This window comes from Camelus bactrianus, chromosome 32 (genome assembly GCF_048773025.1).
Source record: "Camelus bactrianus isolate YW-2024 breed Bactrian camel chromosome 32, ASM4877302v1, whole genome shotgun sequence".
In the NCBI taxonomy this organism is placed as follows: domain Eukaryota; kingdom Metazoa; phylum Chordata; class Mammalia; order Artiodactyla; family Camelidae; genus Camelus; species Camelus bactrianus.
This window is the reverse complement of record NC_133570.1, coordinates 21,549,950-21,569,513: the sequence shown is the minus strand read 5'-3', so window position 1 is coordinate 21,569,513 and position 19,564 is coordinate 21,549,950. Positions and strand designations below refer to the sequence as shown.

At 49.5% G+C, this 19,564-nt stretch overlaps 1 protein-coding gene and 1 gene segment (V, D, J or C); both read right to left on the bottom strand.

Annotated features, from left to right (window-relative positions):
* LOC141575802 (immunoglobulin lambda-1 light chain-like) overlaps positions 1–12,195 on the bottom strand; it is a 147,934-nt gene extending 135,739 nt beyond the window's left edge. The window contains exons 1-2 of the mRNA XM_074356377.1: positions 12,063–12,195; positions 11,620–11,917 (exon numbers count right to left, since the gene is read on the bottom strand). Coding sequence (XP_074212478.1) covers positions 11,620–11,917; positions 12,063–12,108 — 344 coding nt within the window. The 5' untranslated portion in view covers positions 12,109–12,195. The remainder of the gene's footprint in view (positions 1–11,619; positions 11,918–12,062) is intronic.
* LOC105066045 (immunoglobulin lambda-1 light chain-like) overlaps positions 1–19,564 on the bottom strand; it is a 179,289-nt gene that overhangs the window by 115,177 nt on the left and 44,548 nt on the right.

Here is a 19,564-nt window from a genome sequence, read left to right as displayed (position 1 = left end):
TTATCCATTTTCTTTTCTTATTTTGCTTATTTGTGGTCTCTGTTTTTTCTTCTTTGTGAATTTGTGCATAGTTTTGTCGACTTTATTTACTTTTTCAAAAAACCAGCTTTTGCTTCGATTGATTTTTCTATTGTTTTCTTAATCTCTATCTAATTTATTTCCTCCCTGGTCTCTATTATTTCCTTCTTTCTGCTGCCTTTTGGATTTTTTTGCTCTTATTTTTCTAATTCTTTTAGCTGGTGGGTTAGATTTTTTATTTGACATTGTTGTTTTTTGAGGAAGGCCTGTGCCACTATTAAATTCACTCTTAGTTCTGCCTTTGCTGCATCCCATAAATTTTGTGTGGTTGTGTTTTAAATTTCATTTCTCTCAGGTATTTTTTAATTTCAACTTTTATTTCATCATTGACCCATTGGTATTTTAATAGCATGTGTTCTAATCTCCATACTTTCCTTTTTTCTCCTTTGTTTCTCTGTAGGTGATTTCTAGTTTCATGGTGTTGTGATCAGTAAAGATACTTGAGATACTTTCTATCGTCTTTAAATTGTTCCGGCTTCTTTTGTGCCCAAGTAGATGATCAATCCTAGAAAATGTTCACTGTGCACTTGAAAAGAATCTATATCCTATTTTTTGGGTGTGTAATGCTCTTAAACTATCTACCAACTCTAATTTTTCTATTGTATCATTTAATTTCTATTTTGTCTTATTTATCTTCTCTGAGAGATCTGTCTAGTCATGTTAATATGGTGCTAAAATCTCTCACAATATTAGTCTCATCAGTTTTCCCCTTTATCTCTCTTAGTAATTGTTTTTATTACTTAGGTGCTCCGATCGTGGGTGCATATATATTAATGAGTGTAATATTCTCATCTTTTATTACTCTTTTAATCATTATAAGATGTCTTTCTTTATTTTTCTTTATGGGCATTATGTTAATGCCTATTTTGTCCAAAATGAGTACTTCTACACCTACTTTTTTGGCTTTACCATTTGCATGGACTATCCTTTTCAATCCTTTCACTCTCAATCTATATGTGTCCTTCTCACTTAAGTGGGTCTCTTGTATGCAGCATATAGAAAGTTCTTGCTTTATTAACCAGTCTGCCACTCTACATCTTTTTATTGGAGCATTTGAAACAATGTTTCTGATTTAAAGAAAAGAAACAGCCAGCATTGTATTAAGTTGATCATCTAAAGAAACACCTTCAATGTGATAAAGGATGTCTCACAAAACTTTTAGGAAAGTTGCCACTTAGAGGTAAAACTGCTTTTAATGCCAGGGTTCCCATACTTACTTTCCACTAGTCAAGATATTCCACAGATCTGAGCCAATGAAATGAGATGAGGGGGAAGGAGTGTTAGGAATAATGAGATGAAGTTGCTCTTTGAAGATGATGGGTTAGTCTGCTTAAGTAAAATTATCCCAAGACACTAAGCAGGAGTAGTATTGGAAACAATATGAATCTTAAGAATAATGACCATACAAGGACGATAATGGAAATTCAGGTTTCCTCTGACACAGGACATAACTATCCAGGATAGGGAACTGGTGAAACATTTAGAACTTCAATAGAAATTCTCTTAAAACCCCTAGAAATAAACTTAACACAAAATGTGCAACATTTGCATGGATAAAACCTAATGCACCTTGACTAAGGCACACAGTAGAGAAAGACATCAATTCTCCACAAAGGGTCCATCTATTCTATGAAATTACTAACACAGCACCAAAGGGATAATTTTTAAAAATTAGTAAACTGATTCCAAAGTTGAACAGTGACAATAATGACAGACAACTGATGCAAATATTTTGAATCAGTAATAATGACAGGGTCGTTCTCTGCCAGGTACCGAAATACACTGTCAAGCAAAAATCATTAAAATGGGGTAGAACGGACATGGAAACTGATCATTAGATCAACAGAATCACAGAGAGGATGTGATATGTCAATGATTTAGGGTTTGATAAAAATTGTGTTTATATTCAACAAATCCACGATGATTGTCTCTTCATTTGGAAAATATATAAGGTTATATTCCTGCCTATGCAAAAGTGAACTCCAGGCAGAGATAAAACACACAGCAGAGCAGTAAATGTGTCAGAATAAAATGGAAAAGAAAATCGAAAGAAAGATGCCTTTCCTCTGTTTGCCACTGATCACAGAAACAGCCAAGGTGACATGTGAAAATTGAAAAGGCTTCATGGTGAAGACTTCACCATGAAAGGCATAAAACAGATCAGGGAATAATATTTATGCCACACGTTCTGAAAGAGGGGTTATATCCCAATCAGATAAAGAGTTTCTATCAGACTTAAAAAAAATACATCCAATCGAATGAAAAAAAAAAAAAAAAGGCAAAATTATGACCGGTAAATTCACAGAAGAAATAAAATCACCAATAAAAATTTGAAACGAAAATAAGTTTCACGAATGATCAAACAAATAAACAACAAACATATTTGTCCTCATTTTTGCTCATCAGATGTGCAAAATAACAAAAGGATCAGCCCTGCCACGTTGTTGGGAAGGATGGAGAGGAACAGGCACTGTCAATCCCTCTAGTGAGTGGAAGCTGGAGCAGACTTTTGGGAGGATCACTGGTGCCGCTTGTGAACATTTCAAAGCGTGTTCTCTCTGACCCAGCAATCCCGCTTTTAGGCATCGTTCCTATGGAGACACTTAAGTGCACTTCACACACATACACAGCACATGCACATGTGTGGCCGTTTCCACTGTAGCATCTGTTCTAATTAATATTTTTAAGTGGAAACAACCTAAATGTCCATTACTTGGGGAATGACTAGAGACATGCTGGTTCACCCAAACTACGAAGTCTGACAAAGCCATGATGAAATTCTTATGGACTGATGGAGAAAATGTCAACAGATTGTTTGAAAGCTAACTGCAGGCTGCTGTACAGAGTATGACTCCGTGTTGGAAAAATAAAATCCCAACACGGGTATGATGTGGTGAGACGGTAAGAGCAAATGCTGTTTTATACACTTTTGTGCATAATCTTTGTTTAAAAGCACATGGTACTCGTGTATTAAAAACTATTTCAGAAGATAAAAATGAAATATATTTTCTTGTGAACATTTTCATAACTATAGAAAAAGAAAGCAAAAATTAACAGTAGGTAGATTCCAAATAGCCAGAGACATGCTGCTGAAATTTTTCTGTATTTTCTGATCGGCTTTTGAAAATGCACACATACTTTAAAAACCCAATTTCAGAAACATGATTTTGGAGGTTTTGTGAGAGTTCGTGTGTGTTTAGTCCCACCCTTCCTGCTGGTTATTTGGGTTATTTCCATTTTTCTCCCATCATTAATAATGTCGAATTTCTGGTCTGGAAGCCTCTGGTTACGTCTTTGTAAATTACACAGTTTAAGTAAATATGATTTTTATAAAATGACTTGCTGCATTTTGCAAAAAAAGATGTATGCTTTCGACTTGTATAGACAGTCCAGGTCAGTGCCTGTTCCTCCCATCAGCCCTCTGGCACCGCCACTTTAAATCCACTTGCTGATTCCACCGGAGGTCTTGGTACCTGGTCACCTTGGAACAGCCACTCATCCATCCTCTAATCTGGCCTCACACCAGTCTCCGATCTGCTGCCAAAGCACGGATGTGATTCTGAGAGTCCCCGACTTAAATCCCTCCATGACACCTGGACCCCAGCATAAAGGACCCCCGAGGTCTTTGCCAACCTCACGAAACTGGGTGCTCCCTGCCGGCCTGTGCACTCCACTCTCCTCCTCAGCCCATGCAGCTCCCTTCACCTGGAGCTCCCATCACAGGTCAGAGCCCTGGGTCTGCAAGACCAGCTCAGGCACCCCTCTCCCATCTTACTGTTCCTAACATCGTCCGACGGTCCTGTGCCTGGACGAGCCCCCCTTGGGTCAGGCCTGGACCCAGGAAACTTTTAAGAGCCATGCTGAGGTGCTGAGGTGCTAAGCTCTGTGGGGGAATCAGAGCCAAGCCTTGGTTTCCTTCTCTGGATGCCTTGCAGACTGGCCGCTCTCTTGGATCATTTTATTAAAACAGAGGACACAGTGGTGTCTGTTAACTCTTGGCATCTTACAGTCCTGTGTCTGCACCCACGTGCTATGTGACGTTGGGCAGGTCGCCTCACCTCTCTGGACCTCTATTCCTGTCTGAACGATGGGGATGAAAGCAGGATCTGCATTGTGCGGCCGCTGCCCCAAAAAGAATCAGTGCCTGCTGGGGAGGTCCTGGCCCTGCCTCCCTGCTTCTCACATGCTCAGAGGACTGGGGCGGGGCAAGAGAGGCACTGGGCTTGGGGGCCAAATTTAAGGGGTGCCCCCAAAACTCAGTCATTGAAATAAATAATCTTTCAAATCAATGGTAACTAATAAAACTCAATGCAAACAATTCCACACTTGACAAAATATCAACACTTTAAAGAAAGCCAGTGTCTGCTCAGGCCCCTTCTCTCCTGCTGATTTCCTTTCTCACTGCTCTCCCCTCTGGTCATCCATCCCTGGATGTCCTCAAAGGAAACCCCTCTCCCCCTGCACCACGGCTCGCTCTGCCCCTTAATTTTATCCCAGGCGCTGCAGGCTGGATGAGCTCCGTGCCGAGGCCCCGCTCGCCATGGTGCTGCCGATGGGGGCAGCCAGCCAGGGGCGAACAACTGGCCAGCAGTGTTACAGGCAAGTGCTGCCCGGGTCCAGGGCTCTGCCCCCTGGAAACCTCATGGACCAGTTGACCTGTCCTGTCCTCTTTGGCCCTCAGGGTCAAAGGCAACTCCAGCCCAGCTGGAGGGAGGCCAGCAAGTGCCCCTGGTTTCTCTTGCCAACAGTGGCTGTCCCAGTGTGCCCCAGCCACGTGGCCCCTCCTCTGCCTGGGCTTTTTCTGTCCTGGCTCATGGCACCCGGCCCCCTCCAGGGCCCACAGCCCTTACTCCTGGAGGCCTCTCCCAGAGTGGCATCTGCTAACTGCTCCGCTGTGGTGGGGATCCAGGGCTCAATTATCACACCAAAGCCCGCCCCCAGCCCTGCCCCCCAGGCCCCATGTTCCGCACACCTGCCCTGCTGACGTCTCTGTTCCACTAGGATGTCTCCAGCTGTGGAGTATCTCCGAGGGGCCCAGCCAGGCCATGGAGGGTGGCCAAGTGCCCAGCAGAACAGGAGTTGCTGAGGCCTGAGTTCAGTGGGCTGGGGCTTCTTTTGTGACCAGTCCCCTGGGCTGGATCCCTGCAGCCTCCACTCCGGCCAGTAGAGACTGTCCTTCCTTGGCCGTGTTGGCCAAGCCTGGCCAGCACCCCCGGTCAGCTCCTCACTCAGCTCCTCAGCCAGGCAGGGGTTTGTGGGGAGGGGTCCTCTACCACTTGTTCAAGGAGTGATGTTGAAAGCAGCCAGACCTAGGTCACCTCCAGGCCTCAGTTTCCTTATCTGTAAAATGGGGGCAGTTCCTTTGCCACAGGGAGGTCATGAGGAATAAGGAGATCACATGTGTGCTCAGTTGGGGTCTGTTTTGAAGCCCAGGAATGCAATACAGGATCCAGTGATGCAGTGATGAGAGGGTGCTGCGTATCCAGTGCTGACAGCGGAGCCGACCTCCCGCTGATCTGATGTTTCTCTCCTGTTAGAAGATGAGGACACTGATGTTCAAGCAGATTCTGAACATTCTCAATGTGACACTGTCAAGAGGCCAGGCCCTCCCACATCTCCAGGGCATTCTTTGAGGTTGTGGCCTCTGTCTGGGTCCTGGTGCTGTCACGCTGCCGGGGTAGGAAGGACTCAGGGCTGCAGGCTGCACGTTCCAGCTTGTCATGGACAGCACCTGCCCTCTCGCTTTCCAGTTGCTTTTTGTTCCCAGGAGCACTTATATGTGCACTGGAGTCCAGCGGTGCAGCCCTCCTGGTTTTTGTTTCAGCAACTGTGAAAGAGGACCCCTACCCCGGGCCTTTGAAAGTGGCTTTCCTGGGAAGTCCCTTTAAGAGCCGTCTGGCCAGTGTGTTTGACTCTCCTGCTACACCTGGTGGAAATCAGCCCAGTCCCTTTCATGGCACACAGTCACAGGCCAACAGCCGGGACTTCATTTCTCTCACGGGGATGAGGACCACTGTCTACGGGTCTCACAAGCAAAGGAACGGGTCGCCACTGTTTGGACCATCTTCTCAAGGATGTTTGTGTTAAAGAACAACACTGGAAAGTAGATGCAGTGTCTCCCTCTGGAGCAAAACACGCCGGCCGTTATCCTGTAGGCAGGATGAAATCCCAGACCCTCCCCAGCTCTGGACACTGATGGAGGTGAGGGGGAAGACCTGAAACTGATGGTGGTGATCGTGGTCTGACCAAACTCATGGAGCAGCTTTGGAAGAACCCCAGGCTGCCAGGCCCCGAGCTGAGGCCTGGACTTCACAACACACTCAGATCCCTGGCTTGGAAATGGGCCGGGTACTGAAAAGTAACAGGGTGTGTGCGATGTAGCAGACATCATGGAGGGTACGGGGGAGCCCCTGACCCAGTCCATTTTTCTCCTCACTGTAGTGCTTGGCCCACTCCAGCCTCAGGCCCGGGATCCTCACGCCTTGTGGGCTGGGCGGGGTCCCTCCTCCCTCCCACTGCCCAAGGCCCAGAAGCTATGTTTCCCCTGGGACAGCCCCAGGTCTTGGGGAGACAAATGGCTGTCCGTAAGCTCAGTGATTCCAGATATTCGCCCCCATAGTGGAAGCTGAGGGCTGCCCCACCCTCTCCTGGACTGAGAACGTCCTATGGCTGGATTCAGGCTGAGCCAGAAATGACCCAGACCAGCTGTCCTGCTCGGTGAACTCCCTGCTCAGGGCACCTTGCTCCTCTATGCCCTGCTCCGCCCACCCCTACCCACCCCGAGCAGAGAGGTGTGTCAAGTCCAGTCACTTCTGCCCTGCTCCATGTCAGAGGGCGCCCCCTGCCTCCTACTGGTCAGCCCTCCCACCTCCCCCCATGGGCTCTCCATCTCACACGCCCCAGTGGCTCCTCCTGTGAGATGAAAGCATTTTTCTCAAAAGATATTGTGTTGGCAGAGTCACAAAGATGGACAGATATTTAAAATTTCCCCAACCTTTTAAATTTAATATCTTACAAAAAGGGGCCTCTTAAGTGAAGAAGTAACAGATTCAACTAGTAAGTTCTGCTCAAGCCTTTCTGGTGTTTATCCCTGATACTGAGGGAGTAGATGGCCAACAGCTGGGGGACACCCCTCTGCAGGAGGTTCTCTGAAGACATGATTCTATGGTGCAACTGGCTTGTGGCAGGTTTGCTGGGGAGCGTGCTGGTGACCAGCACCCATGGGAGAGATGGGCTGGGAGCGGGCTGGCCACTTGAGATCCAGCCACAGTACAGGCTTCCCTCAGCCACCCCATGGGGGCTCAGATGTCCTTCTGAGCTCTCCCAGGTGGGCTGAGAGGCTGGGCCTTGGGACTGACACGTGGATCAGGCATCATAGGGCAGTGGCTCAGCACACAGGGCAGGTGGCTGTTTTCATCAGGGAGCTGGCCTCCCAGGCAGTGCTGTCTGCCTCTGCCCTCCTGCCAGAGGGCTCTTTGGGTGCCTCGAAGTGTCCCCTGTGCAAATCCTCTCAAAGTCAGGTGGTGTCCAATCATTTGCTTTCCACAAAAGTGAGAGTATAAAATGGCGCTGTCTGTGGCAAATCATCTAAAGAAATAATTTTTGACCATCAACTGTGAAGGCTTTTGACATAGAACTGGGAAGGGGTTCACATCAGGGGGTCAGTGTCTTACAAAACTCCTATTTCTGAGACAAAAGTTTCTCTGAGTTTCACATTGAAACAAAAGCCAGAGAAGAACTGATGCTGGACCCTCCTCATTCTACAGGTGAGTTATACCGAGCGATGCAGCCACGGATCAACACGACTGTGTAATTATTTGTGAAAATTTCAATCCATTTCAGTTCTTGTGATCAGACCTTGCTACTATTAATTATGATGCTAACTCAATGAGAATGATGCCTTGTAGCACTTAAAATTATGGGAAATAAAGAAATTTACCATTTTTTAATGAATGTATACAATTAGGACCGAGATGTGTGACAGGATAATGAATGAGACTTCTGGGTATAAAAATGTATGAGCAGACTGGATTTAGTAAGGGATGTGGGATGAAATGAAAATGAAGTTTAAGAAGATGAAGGGAAGATGAATGTTAGAGAAGAAGTTTCAAGAAGCGTGGCTCTCAACTCATGATGAGATCTCAGCCTCTGATGAGTATGTGTAAAGGAGTCACCCCTTCCTCATCCCGGGAGTGGCAGCCCCGGGTCCCAGTGCGGGACCATCCGACACTAGTAACCAGAATGACCGCCGGGAGTCGGGGCCAGCAGGAGCCGAGCGCTTTCCTTCCCACATCTGGAATCTTCCCACTACTCCTGACAGAAGCCAGTGGAGGAGCTGAGCCCTGAGAGGGGACACGGCTGTCCTGGGACTCAGCTAGCAAGAGGGAACCTCTGGCTGCCAGCTGCTGACATCAGTGTCCGTGACTCAAGACAGAATCCACCCCCGCCATTTCTCAGCAGGATGAACATAGGCCCTGAGAGGTCAGAGGAGGCTCAACCCTGAGCCCTGACCTCCTGCTGCTCAGCCAGGCAGGGAGGGTTGTGTCCCCCTTCGCCATCTGCCTGTGTTATTGTGAATCACTGCCAGCTGCTCCAACTGCCATCACCTACTGCACAGTAATAGTCAGTGTCGTCCTTGGCCCAGACCCCACTGATGATCAGGGTGGCCATGTTCCCCGAGTTGGAGCCTGAGAACTGGTCCGGGATCCCTGAGGGCCATTTGCTATCTCTGTAGATGACCAGCACAGGGGCCTAGTGGTACCACTACTTCTACTGGTACCACTGAGCACTTTTACTTCCAATGTTGTGTCCTCCACAATTGATCCTGGCCATCTGTCCGGGGCCATGGACACTGAGTGTTACTGAGTCAGGTCATAGGAGACCACGGGCCTGCAGGAGAGAAAAGGAGAGATGAGCTGTTATACGAAGGGCTCACTCTCAGCAGATCCTCTTCCTGCCTGACTGAACTGAACTCTAGATACTCCATGGGTCCACAGGACTCCCGGTGCCTTGAATCTCAGCCCCAGTGACCCATGAACAGGCTGAAGGATGGAGATTCTGAACAAATGACAACCCCCCCTTCCTCTGGCAGGTGAAGCCCCTCAGGGCTCACACAGCACTGAGCACAGTGAGGGACATCAGCTCTTCCAGCCCCTCATCCTGCAGCAGGGCCACCAGCCTCCTGCCCTCATCAGCAGCTCCCTGCTGAGCTCACTCTGGGCTAGGCTTGTCCCTGAGCCCTGGGTGAGTTGGGTGTGACCCTGGGGACAGCACCTGTGCAGTGAGCCAGGAGGCCTAGGAGAAGGGATGTCCAGGCAATGGTGGAGGCACCACAATTCTGCTCCCTGAGGCCGAGAAGGTCAGGTCTCCTCCCAGGCCTCTCTTATCCCCTCGCTGGAGAGAGAGCTGCTGGTTATGCAAACCAGCCAGCACCCAAGGGGGAGGCCTGAGGGGCTCTGTGGTATCAGAGAAGGGCTCAGCCCCCAAGGACCCAGAAAGGAGGGGTGGGCCCTGATACTGTGCCCTCAGCCCAGGGGCTCATCCCCACCTGCTGGTCCCAGAGTCTGGGGATATCACCCTAAGCTGAGAGCCCAGAGGTGGGGTCTATGTGTGTTTTCTGAAGCTGAACTATGGAGGTCACCACATGGGGCTGAGACCATTGTGGTGTCCAGACCTTGGTCACACGTGAGCATCAGAGTCTGACTCAAAATCCTGCCTTGCCAAGTGCAACTGGCCTTTGCGGAGGCATTAAGAAGCTGCCGTGTTCTGCCTCTGCCGAGAGCTCCTGGGGCAGGTCCTAGATGCTGTACCCTGGTGTCCCAAGTCAGCTCCAGGCCAGAGACAGTCCTATGTGCTTGAGAAAGGTTTCAGGATGACAGTGACTTGGCAGGAAAGGGGTGCTGAAGAGAATGAGGTCCCGGGACCCGGGCAAGAGATATAGGCCAATCCTACCAGAACCAGGTCTGAGAGACACGCAGCCATAATTTTACTTCAACCTTAAAGGTAACAGTGGAGGAAAAAGATTTTATGTCAGGGTGATAACCCTCACACTCACACACACTGAAGACCCAACTGGAGGGACAGACATCAGACCAGCAGTCCCAGAGGCGGGGCTGGAGGAAGGGCCGCCCCCAAAAGCACCTGGGGCAGCTATGGGAATGACTGAGCTGCTGTCTGCTGAGGTGGCGGGACACTTACATCTCTATATGCATTTATAAATACTCACAAAATGTTTCTAAATGTTGTGATTTTTTAGTGTATGTAAATTATAACTTAGAAAAGAAGAAAAAGTGGAAGAAGATTCCAAGGAGCAAAGTCTCACTTAGAGACTGTGAACAAGTCTTGAGAAAGCAGAGGACACTCTCCCCAGAACAGGGAGGGAGGGAGCAGGTGTGGGCAGAGAGGGACCATGGCTTCGAGGCTGTCCTCGCCAGCCCACTCGAGCCATCCTCTGTGTACAAGCCTCTGTACAGGCTGTCCCCTCCCTGGCTGGCCACTATCTAAGAACAGATGGAACAGTCTTCACTGGTCCCACTTTTCCATCAGTGTCCCATTCTCTGCACTCTGTCCCTTTGTCTATCCATCATACTCTTCTGCAGACTTTGTTCCAGTGTGTACATCACATGTCCTGGGGATGTGTAGGTGGTGGGACCATCATGGTGGTGGGCTTATTCCACGCAGTTTTCCTGGCTCCTTCCCTCCAGTGTAATGGGGCAGGACATGCCCCATGAGAGGATCTGCAGGGGCATGTTTGGGACAAAGTCACTGCAAACCCTTGGAAAGAACAACCCTTTCCTGGAGTGGGGGAAGGGATGGGTTGGTCCTGTGTCCCCTGAGAGTCCAGTCAGACTTAGGTGACAGAGGTTCCTGCTGGACTGAACCCTAGTATCCTTTCTACTCCTGCTCCCGTCCCACATCCATCCTTCCCTGGAGACCAGTGACCCTTCCCTTCCTGCCCCCGTGGACCCATCCAGACCACAGGCAGCTCCTGGACTCTCTCTGTCAGCCCCCTTCACTGGGGGCCCTGCTGAGGTTCAGGATCCAGCCCTGAAATCAAACCCGATCTCAGTCAAGTCAGGGCAAAGGATCAGGGTTACCGTTAAACCCAGCTAATCAACGTGGACTCAGAGGTCCAGGTGTACGTGAAAGGCGCTGGCTGTTCAACGGCTCAGATGAGCCGATAGATTCTGGGGTCGAATGCTGGATAATCCGGTGACCACTTAAAGAAATTCTGAGGTAATTACCCTGGTAAGATGTGTCTCTCTGTTTGTTCTTCCATTCAGGACCTCTGTCCCCTATTCATATCCTGTTCAGCCAACCCCAGGAAACACTGGTCCAGCCAGGCCATGTTTCACCCCTGATCCACCGTGTGCAGAGCTGCTTGGAGGGCAAGTTGAGGGCAGCCTGGGAGACTCAGACCTGGGGTCCCGGGCCAGACCTGTCACTGCTTTGTCCACAGGCCTCCTGGGGCTGGAGGAGTGGGTGACACAGATGGAGGGGGTTTGTGTCCCACTTCCCCATCTGCCTGTGTCACTGTGAGCATTATAACCACTGCTGTCTGCTGACTGACAGTAATAATCGGCCTCGTCCTCGGCCTGGGCCCCGCTGATGGTCAGGGTGGCTGTGCCCCCCGACTTGGAACCAGAGAACCGCTCAGGGATCCCTGAGGGCCTATTACTATTTCCATAGATGACCAGCACAGGGGCCTGCCCTGGCTTCTGCTGGTACCAGCTAGCATAATAGCTCCCAACGTTGCCTCCTTGGCAGGTGATCCTGGCCGTCTCTCCCAAGGACACAGACACTGCGGAGGGCTGAGTCAGTGCAGAAGAGGCCACATAACCTGCAGGAGAGGAGAGGAGAGTGATGGTGAGGACCAGGGTCTCATTCCTTAGGACCATGCACCCTTCAGCATCCCATTGCTGAGCTGATGTTGAGTGCCCAGCTGATCCCTGGGTACCCTGGGGGCTGAGCCCTGGGGGCAGGACCTGTGCAGAGAGAAAGGAGCGGGAGCAGGAGTGGGTTCCAGGCCATGGTGGAGGCGCCCTGAGCTCTGCCTCTGAGCCCACAGCTGGGGGTGGGGTCTCAAGGACTCTCTTATCCTCAGAAGGGACATCCTTATGCAAATCTACTTCCTGGCCCTGTGGCCCTGGTGATCATCTCCCTGCTGAGCAGAGAGCATTTGGGCTCAATGGAGGATGTCACTAGAGGCCCCAGTCCCAGGCCCGGGCCCAGGTCCCAGAAGTGTCTCTGGTGCTGAGTGAGGAAGTGCTGCCCCCTGCCCCCAGCACAGAGAGGCACACCTCAGTCTGGGCCTGGGCTTGCCCTCTGGGCCTGGGTGACACCGTCATCCTGTCTAGTGATGCAGGCATCACAGGATGGGCTGGGCAGTGCTCATAGCATGTGCTGTGGGGACAGAGGTCACCATGCTGCTGTGAGAGGCCATTATTCCAACATTGGACACAGTGAAGTTGATCTTTTTTCTTCTGAGGCACATTTGGGTTGTTTATGTCTTGGTGCCTGTTTTAGGGGAATCCACAGAAGAAGATCACCAGGATGTGGGGTCATTCAGGAATCCTTTCATGACACCGGAAGCAGAGTTTGTAATAGGAAAGTTTGAGAAGTTGAATCTCACCCAAACTAGAATGTTTTGGGTTTCAAATATTTTAAATGAGGATAAAATAAATAAGTAATAGACACATAGAAAACTTTGCATACCACATATCCAACACACAGCTAGTGTTTAGATTATTCTCAAAACTAAATGGTAAGAATTAACTGACAGTGTGTGTTTAAAGAATGAGCAAAAGTTAAGAGCAAGTATTTCATGGAAGAGGATGCAGAGACGGGAAACAGCTCATGGAAAGATGGGTATCAGTTGACGTGAGAGTAATGCCGGCGCAGCAGCGTGTGGAACAACTGCACACCCATCAGCATGAGTAAAGTGAAACGTGGTGACAGCCCAGAAACTGCAGGGCCATGGACAACCGGGTCCCTCCTGCGACGCTGGTGGGATGTGAACTGGACCAGTTGTTTGGGAACAGTGGAAGCGTCTTCAAATCGTAAATTGCAGTTGGGTCCCTATGATCCAGCAACTGCTCTCCTGTCACTTTAGCTCAAGAAGTGAAAGCTACTGTTCCCACTGAGCCCTGTGCACGGCTGTTCAGAGTAACTTCCACACAGTAGCCCCCAAGGGAGACCGACCCGATGTCCTGTAGAGGGAGGCTGGGTCCCAGACGCTGTACCTGAATATTGGAATAGGACTCAGCCCTGAGAAGGAGGGGACTCTTAGAGCACACGGCAGTTTTGAGAAATCTGCAGGGGGTTATGCGGAAAGAAAGATGCCAATTCCAAAAGCTTTCATTCTCTGAGTCTAATTCTTATTTGTTTGTTGAACTTCTGAACAAAATTAGAAATGAAGAACTAGGTAGTGGTTGCAAGGGTTGGGGCAGTGCGGGGGCACGGGAGAGAGGAAGTCGGTATTGTTATTAAGGTAAAACACGAGGGTCCTTGAGGTAGTGGAACTGAGTTATTTCTTGACCTCTCTGCTAGATTTGAACCTACATACATGATAATATCACACAGGATTCAACACACGCACACACATACACACTCACAAATTAGTACACGTAATCCTGGGAAACTCTGAGCTTGAACTTTGGGCAATGGTTTGATTAAACACTTGACCAACAAGATATGAAGTTGACAAATAAGCCCTTAAATTATGTTCACCAGTGTAAGTCACTAAAGAAAATTAAAAACATGCGATGCCACTTGATGTGCATGAGAATGACTTTGGTAACAACCTAATATGCCGAGAGCTCAGGGGGTGGGCAGCAAGGGGAACTCTCCTCAGTGGCTGAGGACCACAGAAAGCAACGTCGGGCGCCCACGCTGGATAATAGTTTGCCAGAGTCTTAGACAGGCGCTCCTGTACCTGCCGTAGGAGCCATCAATTCCATTCCCAGGTATTTCCCTGAGTGAAATAAAAACTTATGCCCACAAAGCACCTATAACAGGTGTTATAAAGGCTTTATGTGAAATTGTGAAAGTGTGGACTCTCGATCCAACCCTAATTTTACAACCGGTGGAGGATAAACAAACTGAGGTGCATCCATGCTGTGGAACTTACACAGTAAGGGGCAGGCAGTGGGCGATTATCACGTAAAACAACACAGACGGATCTCAGGTGCATCACACTGGGTGAAAGAAGCCAGAATCAAAGGGCGGCCACGGGTGATTGCATTTCTCTGACGCTCTGACCAGGACCCAAGTATGGGGACAGACAGGAGACCAGTGGTCCCAGAGGAGGGGCTTGAAGAATGGCCATATCCATAGGCGCCTGGGGAAGTTATGGGAATGACTGAGCTGCTGTCTGTTGTGGTGGTGGGATGCTTACATCTCTATATGCATTTATAAATACTCAAAAAGTATGTAAAAATTGTGATTTTTAGTGTATGTAAATTATAACTTAAAAAAGAAAAAAGAAACAGTGGAAGATGATTCCCAAGAGCAAAGTCTCACTTAGAGATTGTGAACAGCAAGTCCAGAGAAAGCTGAGGACGCTCTCCCCAGAACAGGGAGGGAGGGAGGGAGCAGGTGTGGGCAGAGATGGACCATGGTCTCCAAGGCTCTCCCTCCCAGCCCACCCTGGCCGTCCCTCTCTGGCCAAGGCTCTTTGCTGGCAGCCCCCTCCCTGGCTGCTCTCCATCTAAGCACAGAGGGAATAATCTTCATTGGACCCTCTTTTCCATCCGTGTCCTCACTCCCTGCAGTCTGTCCCTGTGTCTTTCAGAGACTCCTTCAGACTTACTTACGGTTCTTAGCAGCACAGACACCAGGGGTGTGGAGGTGCTGGGACTCGCATGGCAGTGGGTTTGTTACCTGATGGACCTGTGTCTCCTTAGAGGGCAGCCAGTCTTTGGTGACAGAGGTCCCTGCTGGACTGAGCCCCATGATCCTCTGTAGTCCTGCTACCATCTCCTCCCTGACCATCCATCCCAGGGAGACCCACCACCCGTCCCCTCCTGCACCCTTGGCCTCATCCATGCCACAGGCAGCCCCCAGACTCTCCCTATTTCTTCCATCACTGGGGGCCCTGCTGAGGTTCAGGATCCAGCCGTGAAATCCCACCCGATCCTGGTCAGGTCAGGGCCCAGGATCAGAGTTAATGGTCAACACAGATACTCCCCATGGACTCAGTGGTCTGGGTGCATGAAATGTGCTTGTTTTTCAAACTCCAGGAATGTTGCGTAGGAACCTCACATCCACACATCTCCCTTGCAAATGCTTTTGATTGCGTCACCCCAGGCTGAGACTTGGGGTGGGGTGTCCATATTCTCCACATCAGCGTCCCTTGTTTCCCTCCCCAGTGATGTCTCAGGGTATGTGGTCCTTACCAGTCCTCGGAATGTCCTGTGGGCAGATGTGGAGCCATTCTTGACACCTCAAGCTGAGAATCTGTCCCAGTTGGAGAAGCCCAGCCTGGTCTAGGTCTGTTCTGCACAGATCCCCCAACATGCCCTGACTCTTCATAGGACACAGCTCTGTTCCCACCTCAGGGTGAAGTCTCCTGTCCTCCCTGCCCTGAGGCCACATGCTTCCTGCTGAGCCTCCAGTCATGACAGGACTCCCTCCCTTCTCCATGGGCACCGGAGTTGAGACACATGATGGTCAGACATTCATTGTCACCTCTAAATCCCAAGATCCATGTTCCTTCCCTGAGAGATCCTACAGTTGGAGAATAGGGCCTGATGGCTCTTGTGATTGGGGTCATCTCAGCCCAGCCCCCTCACCCAAGGTCATGTGCCCCTAGGCCTGTGTAGTCTCTACCAGCATCATTCCCACAGGCTTGTGGAGTAGGAAACAATGTTGTGTTGACAAAATCACCTAAAATTTAATCTGTGCCTGACTCTCCCAAGGTGTGCCTTGCGGAGTGGGTGAGGGTGATGGGTTTGCAAGGAGGAGGCCCAAAATTCAGGGCCCTGGGCAGATGGGACAGGGAGCAGCCCACCCTGGTCCCCATGAGGCAGAGGGTACGGGGAAGAAGGTTTCGGTCTCATTTCCCCATTTTCTGTGTCACTGTGGATTACCCGAATTTGTCATCACTTTTGTAGTTGACTCCACAGTAATAGTTAGCCTTGTCCTCGGCCTGGATGTTGGAGACGGTCAGGTAGCGGTCAGCCCCGGAGCTGGAGCCTGAGAAGCGACCGGGAAGCCCATCCCCCTTGGTGACTGTTCCATCACTGGTCACCTTCATCAGGAATGAAGGGGTCTGCCCTGATCTCTGCCGAAACCACTGAATGTAGTGTGTGCTGTGCTCACTGCTCAGGGTGCAGGGGAGCCTGACCGCCGTTCCCGGGGAGGCAGAGGCCGACGGGGGCTGGGTCAGCACAGGCGTAACACAGAGACCTGCGAACAGAGATGCAGGGATGAGGCTGACTGCACTGGGACTGGACAGGTGACCCTGAGGACCCGGCTTGTCGGGAGGGCTTGGGAGGCCCCCGAGGGCCCTGGGCCACTCTGACCTGTGGAGAAAAGGAGGGGCAGGAGGTAGGAGGGAGCCCAGGCCATGGTGGGCAGAGACTGTGTGAGCTCTGCCCTGAGGATGCCCAGCTGAACAACTTCTCCAAGCCCCTGTTTTATACTCTCCTCTTCCAACCACAGCTCGCGAAGAGAGGAGCATTGAATTCAAATCTATTCCCTACTCCCTGTCCTGTGGCTCTGCTCTTGTCTCAGCCCTGAGCCCAGGGACCTCTCTTTGGTAATTCCATGAGGTTGGAAGTGCCAAGTCAGGGTTTCAGAGTGAGTGTTATTCTCCCCAAGAGAAAAGTCTTCAAGGAAACATCAGTCATGCCCCTTGCACTGGACCTTGCCCAGGGGACTTGGACCTCTTAGGGTCCCCAAGGCAGAACCTACCATGCCCCGGATGCTCCCAGGATGGATCCCATCCTACACGTGTCTCTAGTTCAGCAGAATGACTGCTTTGGAGCTGCCAATAGGTGCCAGACCCTTGGTGAGTTTTCCTGCACCACCTCACCTGGCATCATAATAACTCAGCAGTGCCCTCTGCTGAAGGCACACCTCTCCCCAGTCTAATCAGGAGGGACCTTCATTGGGAGGTTCAACCATGATCCCAGGGTCCCCCGACAGCGATGAGTGGGTCAAGATTCCACCCAGGGGACTGACTTCAGAGCCTGACCTTTCATTACCCTCCTCGCCCTGTCCCCCCAAACTCCCTGCCTCCCCCATCTCAGGCCCCTGAGCCCCTCCTGTCCCAACCCTCTCTTCTGTATCCCACATCAATAAAATATTCCTTATGGTCCACTTTGGCTTCTAGATCTCTGCACAAACTATAACTTGTCATGGGGTTATTGGAAGCCAACTTCCCCCTGAGAGGGATGCTTGTAGCAATATTTATTTAAAAATGTACAAACTATTGTTATTCATTCTGCATTATAATAAAACTGTGCTTGATGGCTCAGCTGGATCTGTCAGATTGCATTTATTATGTTTTCTTACAGAAGGAAGCCTTCTGGACACATAAATCCCTTCATTTCTGGGTGGCCTCAGTGACACTGACTTGGGTGGAAAGTGGAGCAGCAGTTTCTCCCCAATGAGGCCTTTGTGTTTGGGACCCGCTGTCGCCTCCTGGTGGTGGGGGCTATATGTTGAAGGCACAGTTACCCAAGGAAACCTCATCCAGCTCACCTGCTCTGTCCAATATGGTGGCCACAATCAAGGTGGCCTCTCATCATGCAGTGCTGATGGACCCAGTAGAGATAGGCTGTCGATCTGAAATACCCAGCAGGTGCCAAAGATTTAGGACAGTGTAGTGTAGAATGTTTCAATATTTGTACATTTAATTCATAATGAAAATTATATTTTCAACACATAGAGTTAAGGCAAATCTATCATGGAAACGAATTGCATCTACGTCTCTTAATTTTTTTAAGGAGTTATTGAAAAAAATTTTAAATGACAGATGGGCTTCAAATTTTGTTTCTATTGAACAGGGCAGCACAGCAAAGTCACAATATCGGTCACTTCTGTTTGAAATAGGAGAGAAGACTTTCCTGCACGTTAGAAAATGTCATGTCTCAGCTGAAAGCACAGTGAGAGGCCGCAGGAAGGTGCTGAAGACCGGGGGTTCCGGGCTGGAGAGAACTTGGTGTGCTGCCGGGCTGCCACATTCTTGTTCTGACTTGGACCAAGCTGCTCAGCCCTGCACGCCTCAGTTTCCCCATCTGTGACCTGGGTTGTCAAGGGAGTGCTTTCTCACAGATTATTTGTGATTCAACAAGGTAGTAAATAGGAAGAACTTTGATGGTGCTTGACAAGTAGTAAGCACTCACGAATGTTCACTCCTCTTATAACTGTTAACATCCTTATTCCTTATCCGGATACTTACTACACAGCACAGGCATTGGAACAGGAGTAGGAACATGATGAAGGAACAGTTTTGGGGTTGTGACATTTGACACTGAGAAAAATTTCCGGCCACCCCAAAGCGCACACACGCGTGTGGGACCCCTCACACTCACCAGCTGGAGTCCTAACCGGGAGTGCCTGAGGGTGGGACCTTATTCAGAACTGGAGCCAGTTCACATGTAATTAGTTAAGCTGGGTTCATGCTGGCGTGAGCTGAGCCCCCACCCCAATTCCGTGTGCCCAGTCGCCTCAGGAGCTCGGGTCTCTGTCCCCGAGGAATCTCTCAGTCCCTCCTGCTGGCCTCCTAAGTCTTTCTCAGTCCACCTGAGTCTTGGAATTTGCCTGTCCTGCCCGCAGAAACCGAGCTTCAGTCAGATTCCAGACCTTTGAATGCTGTGGGAAACAGGTTAACATTAGACTTTCTCTCAGGCCGCATGAGTGGTGTGTTAGAGACGGGGTGATGTCCCTGGTCAATTTTGGGGTCATACTTTCTCTGTTTTTGGATTTGCAGAGTTTAGGTTCGGTTGCTATGTCATCAGGTTCACTCATCTTTTCTTTTGCAACATCTAAGTGCTGTCAGTCTGACCCAGTGTATTTTGATCTTAATTGCTGTGGGTTTCATTTGTAGAAGTTCAATTTGCATTATTTTTCAATGTCTCATGTCTCCACTTACCATGTTCAATCTTTCCTCGACCTCAAGAAAAAAAATGGAATAAAGTAATAAACGTTGCTTTTGTCTGCTTGTCTGTCTGGGCAATTCCAGGTCAAGCTTCGATTAAGTAGTTTTTCAACTTATTATGGCTCTTATTCTCCTGATTCTTTATAGGATATTTTTGGTAGGATTCAGGTATTGTGAATTTTCCTTGCTGGGTACAGGTTATTTTTTATTTCTCCCTGTATGTTTGATTTTTCTTTTGTTTTTTGGTTGTTTCTGTAAAGTGACTTGGAGACACTCAAATCCTTTCTTCACTTGCTTCTACATTTTGTTAAGTGGAACCAGGGTGGCCTTTCATGTGGGGCTGATTATCTCCACTACTAGTGTGAGTTCTTCTGACTGGTC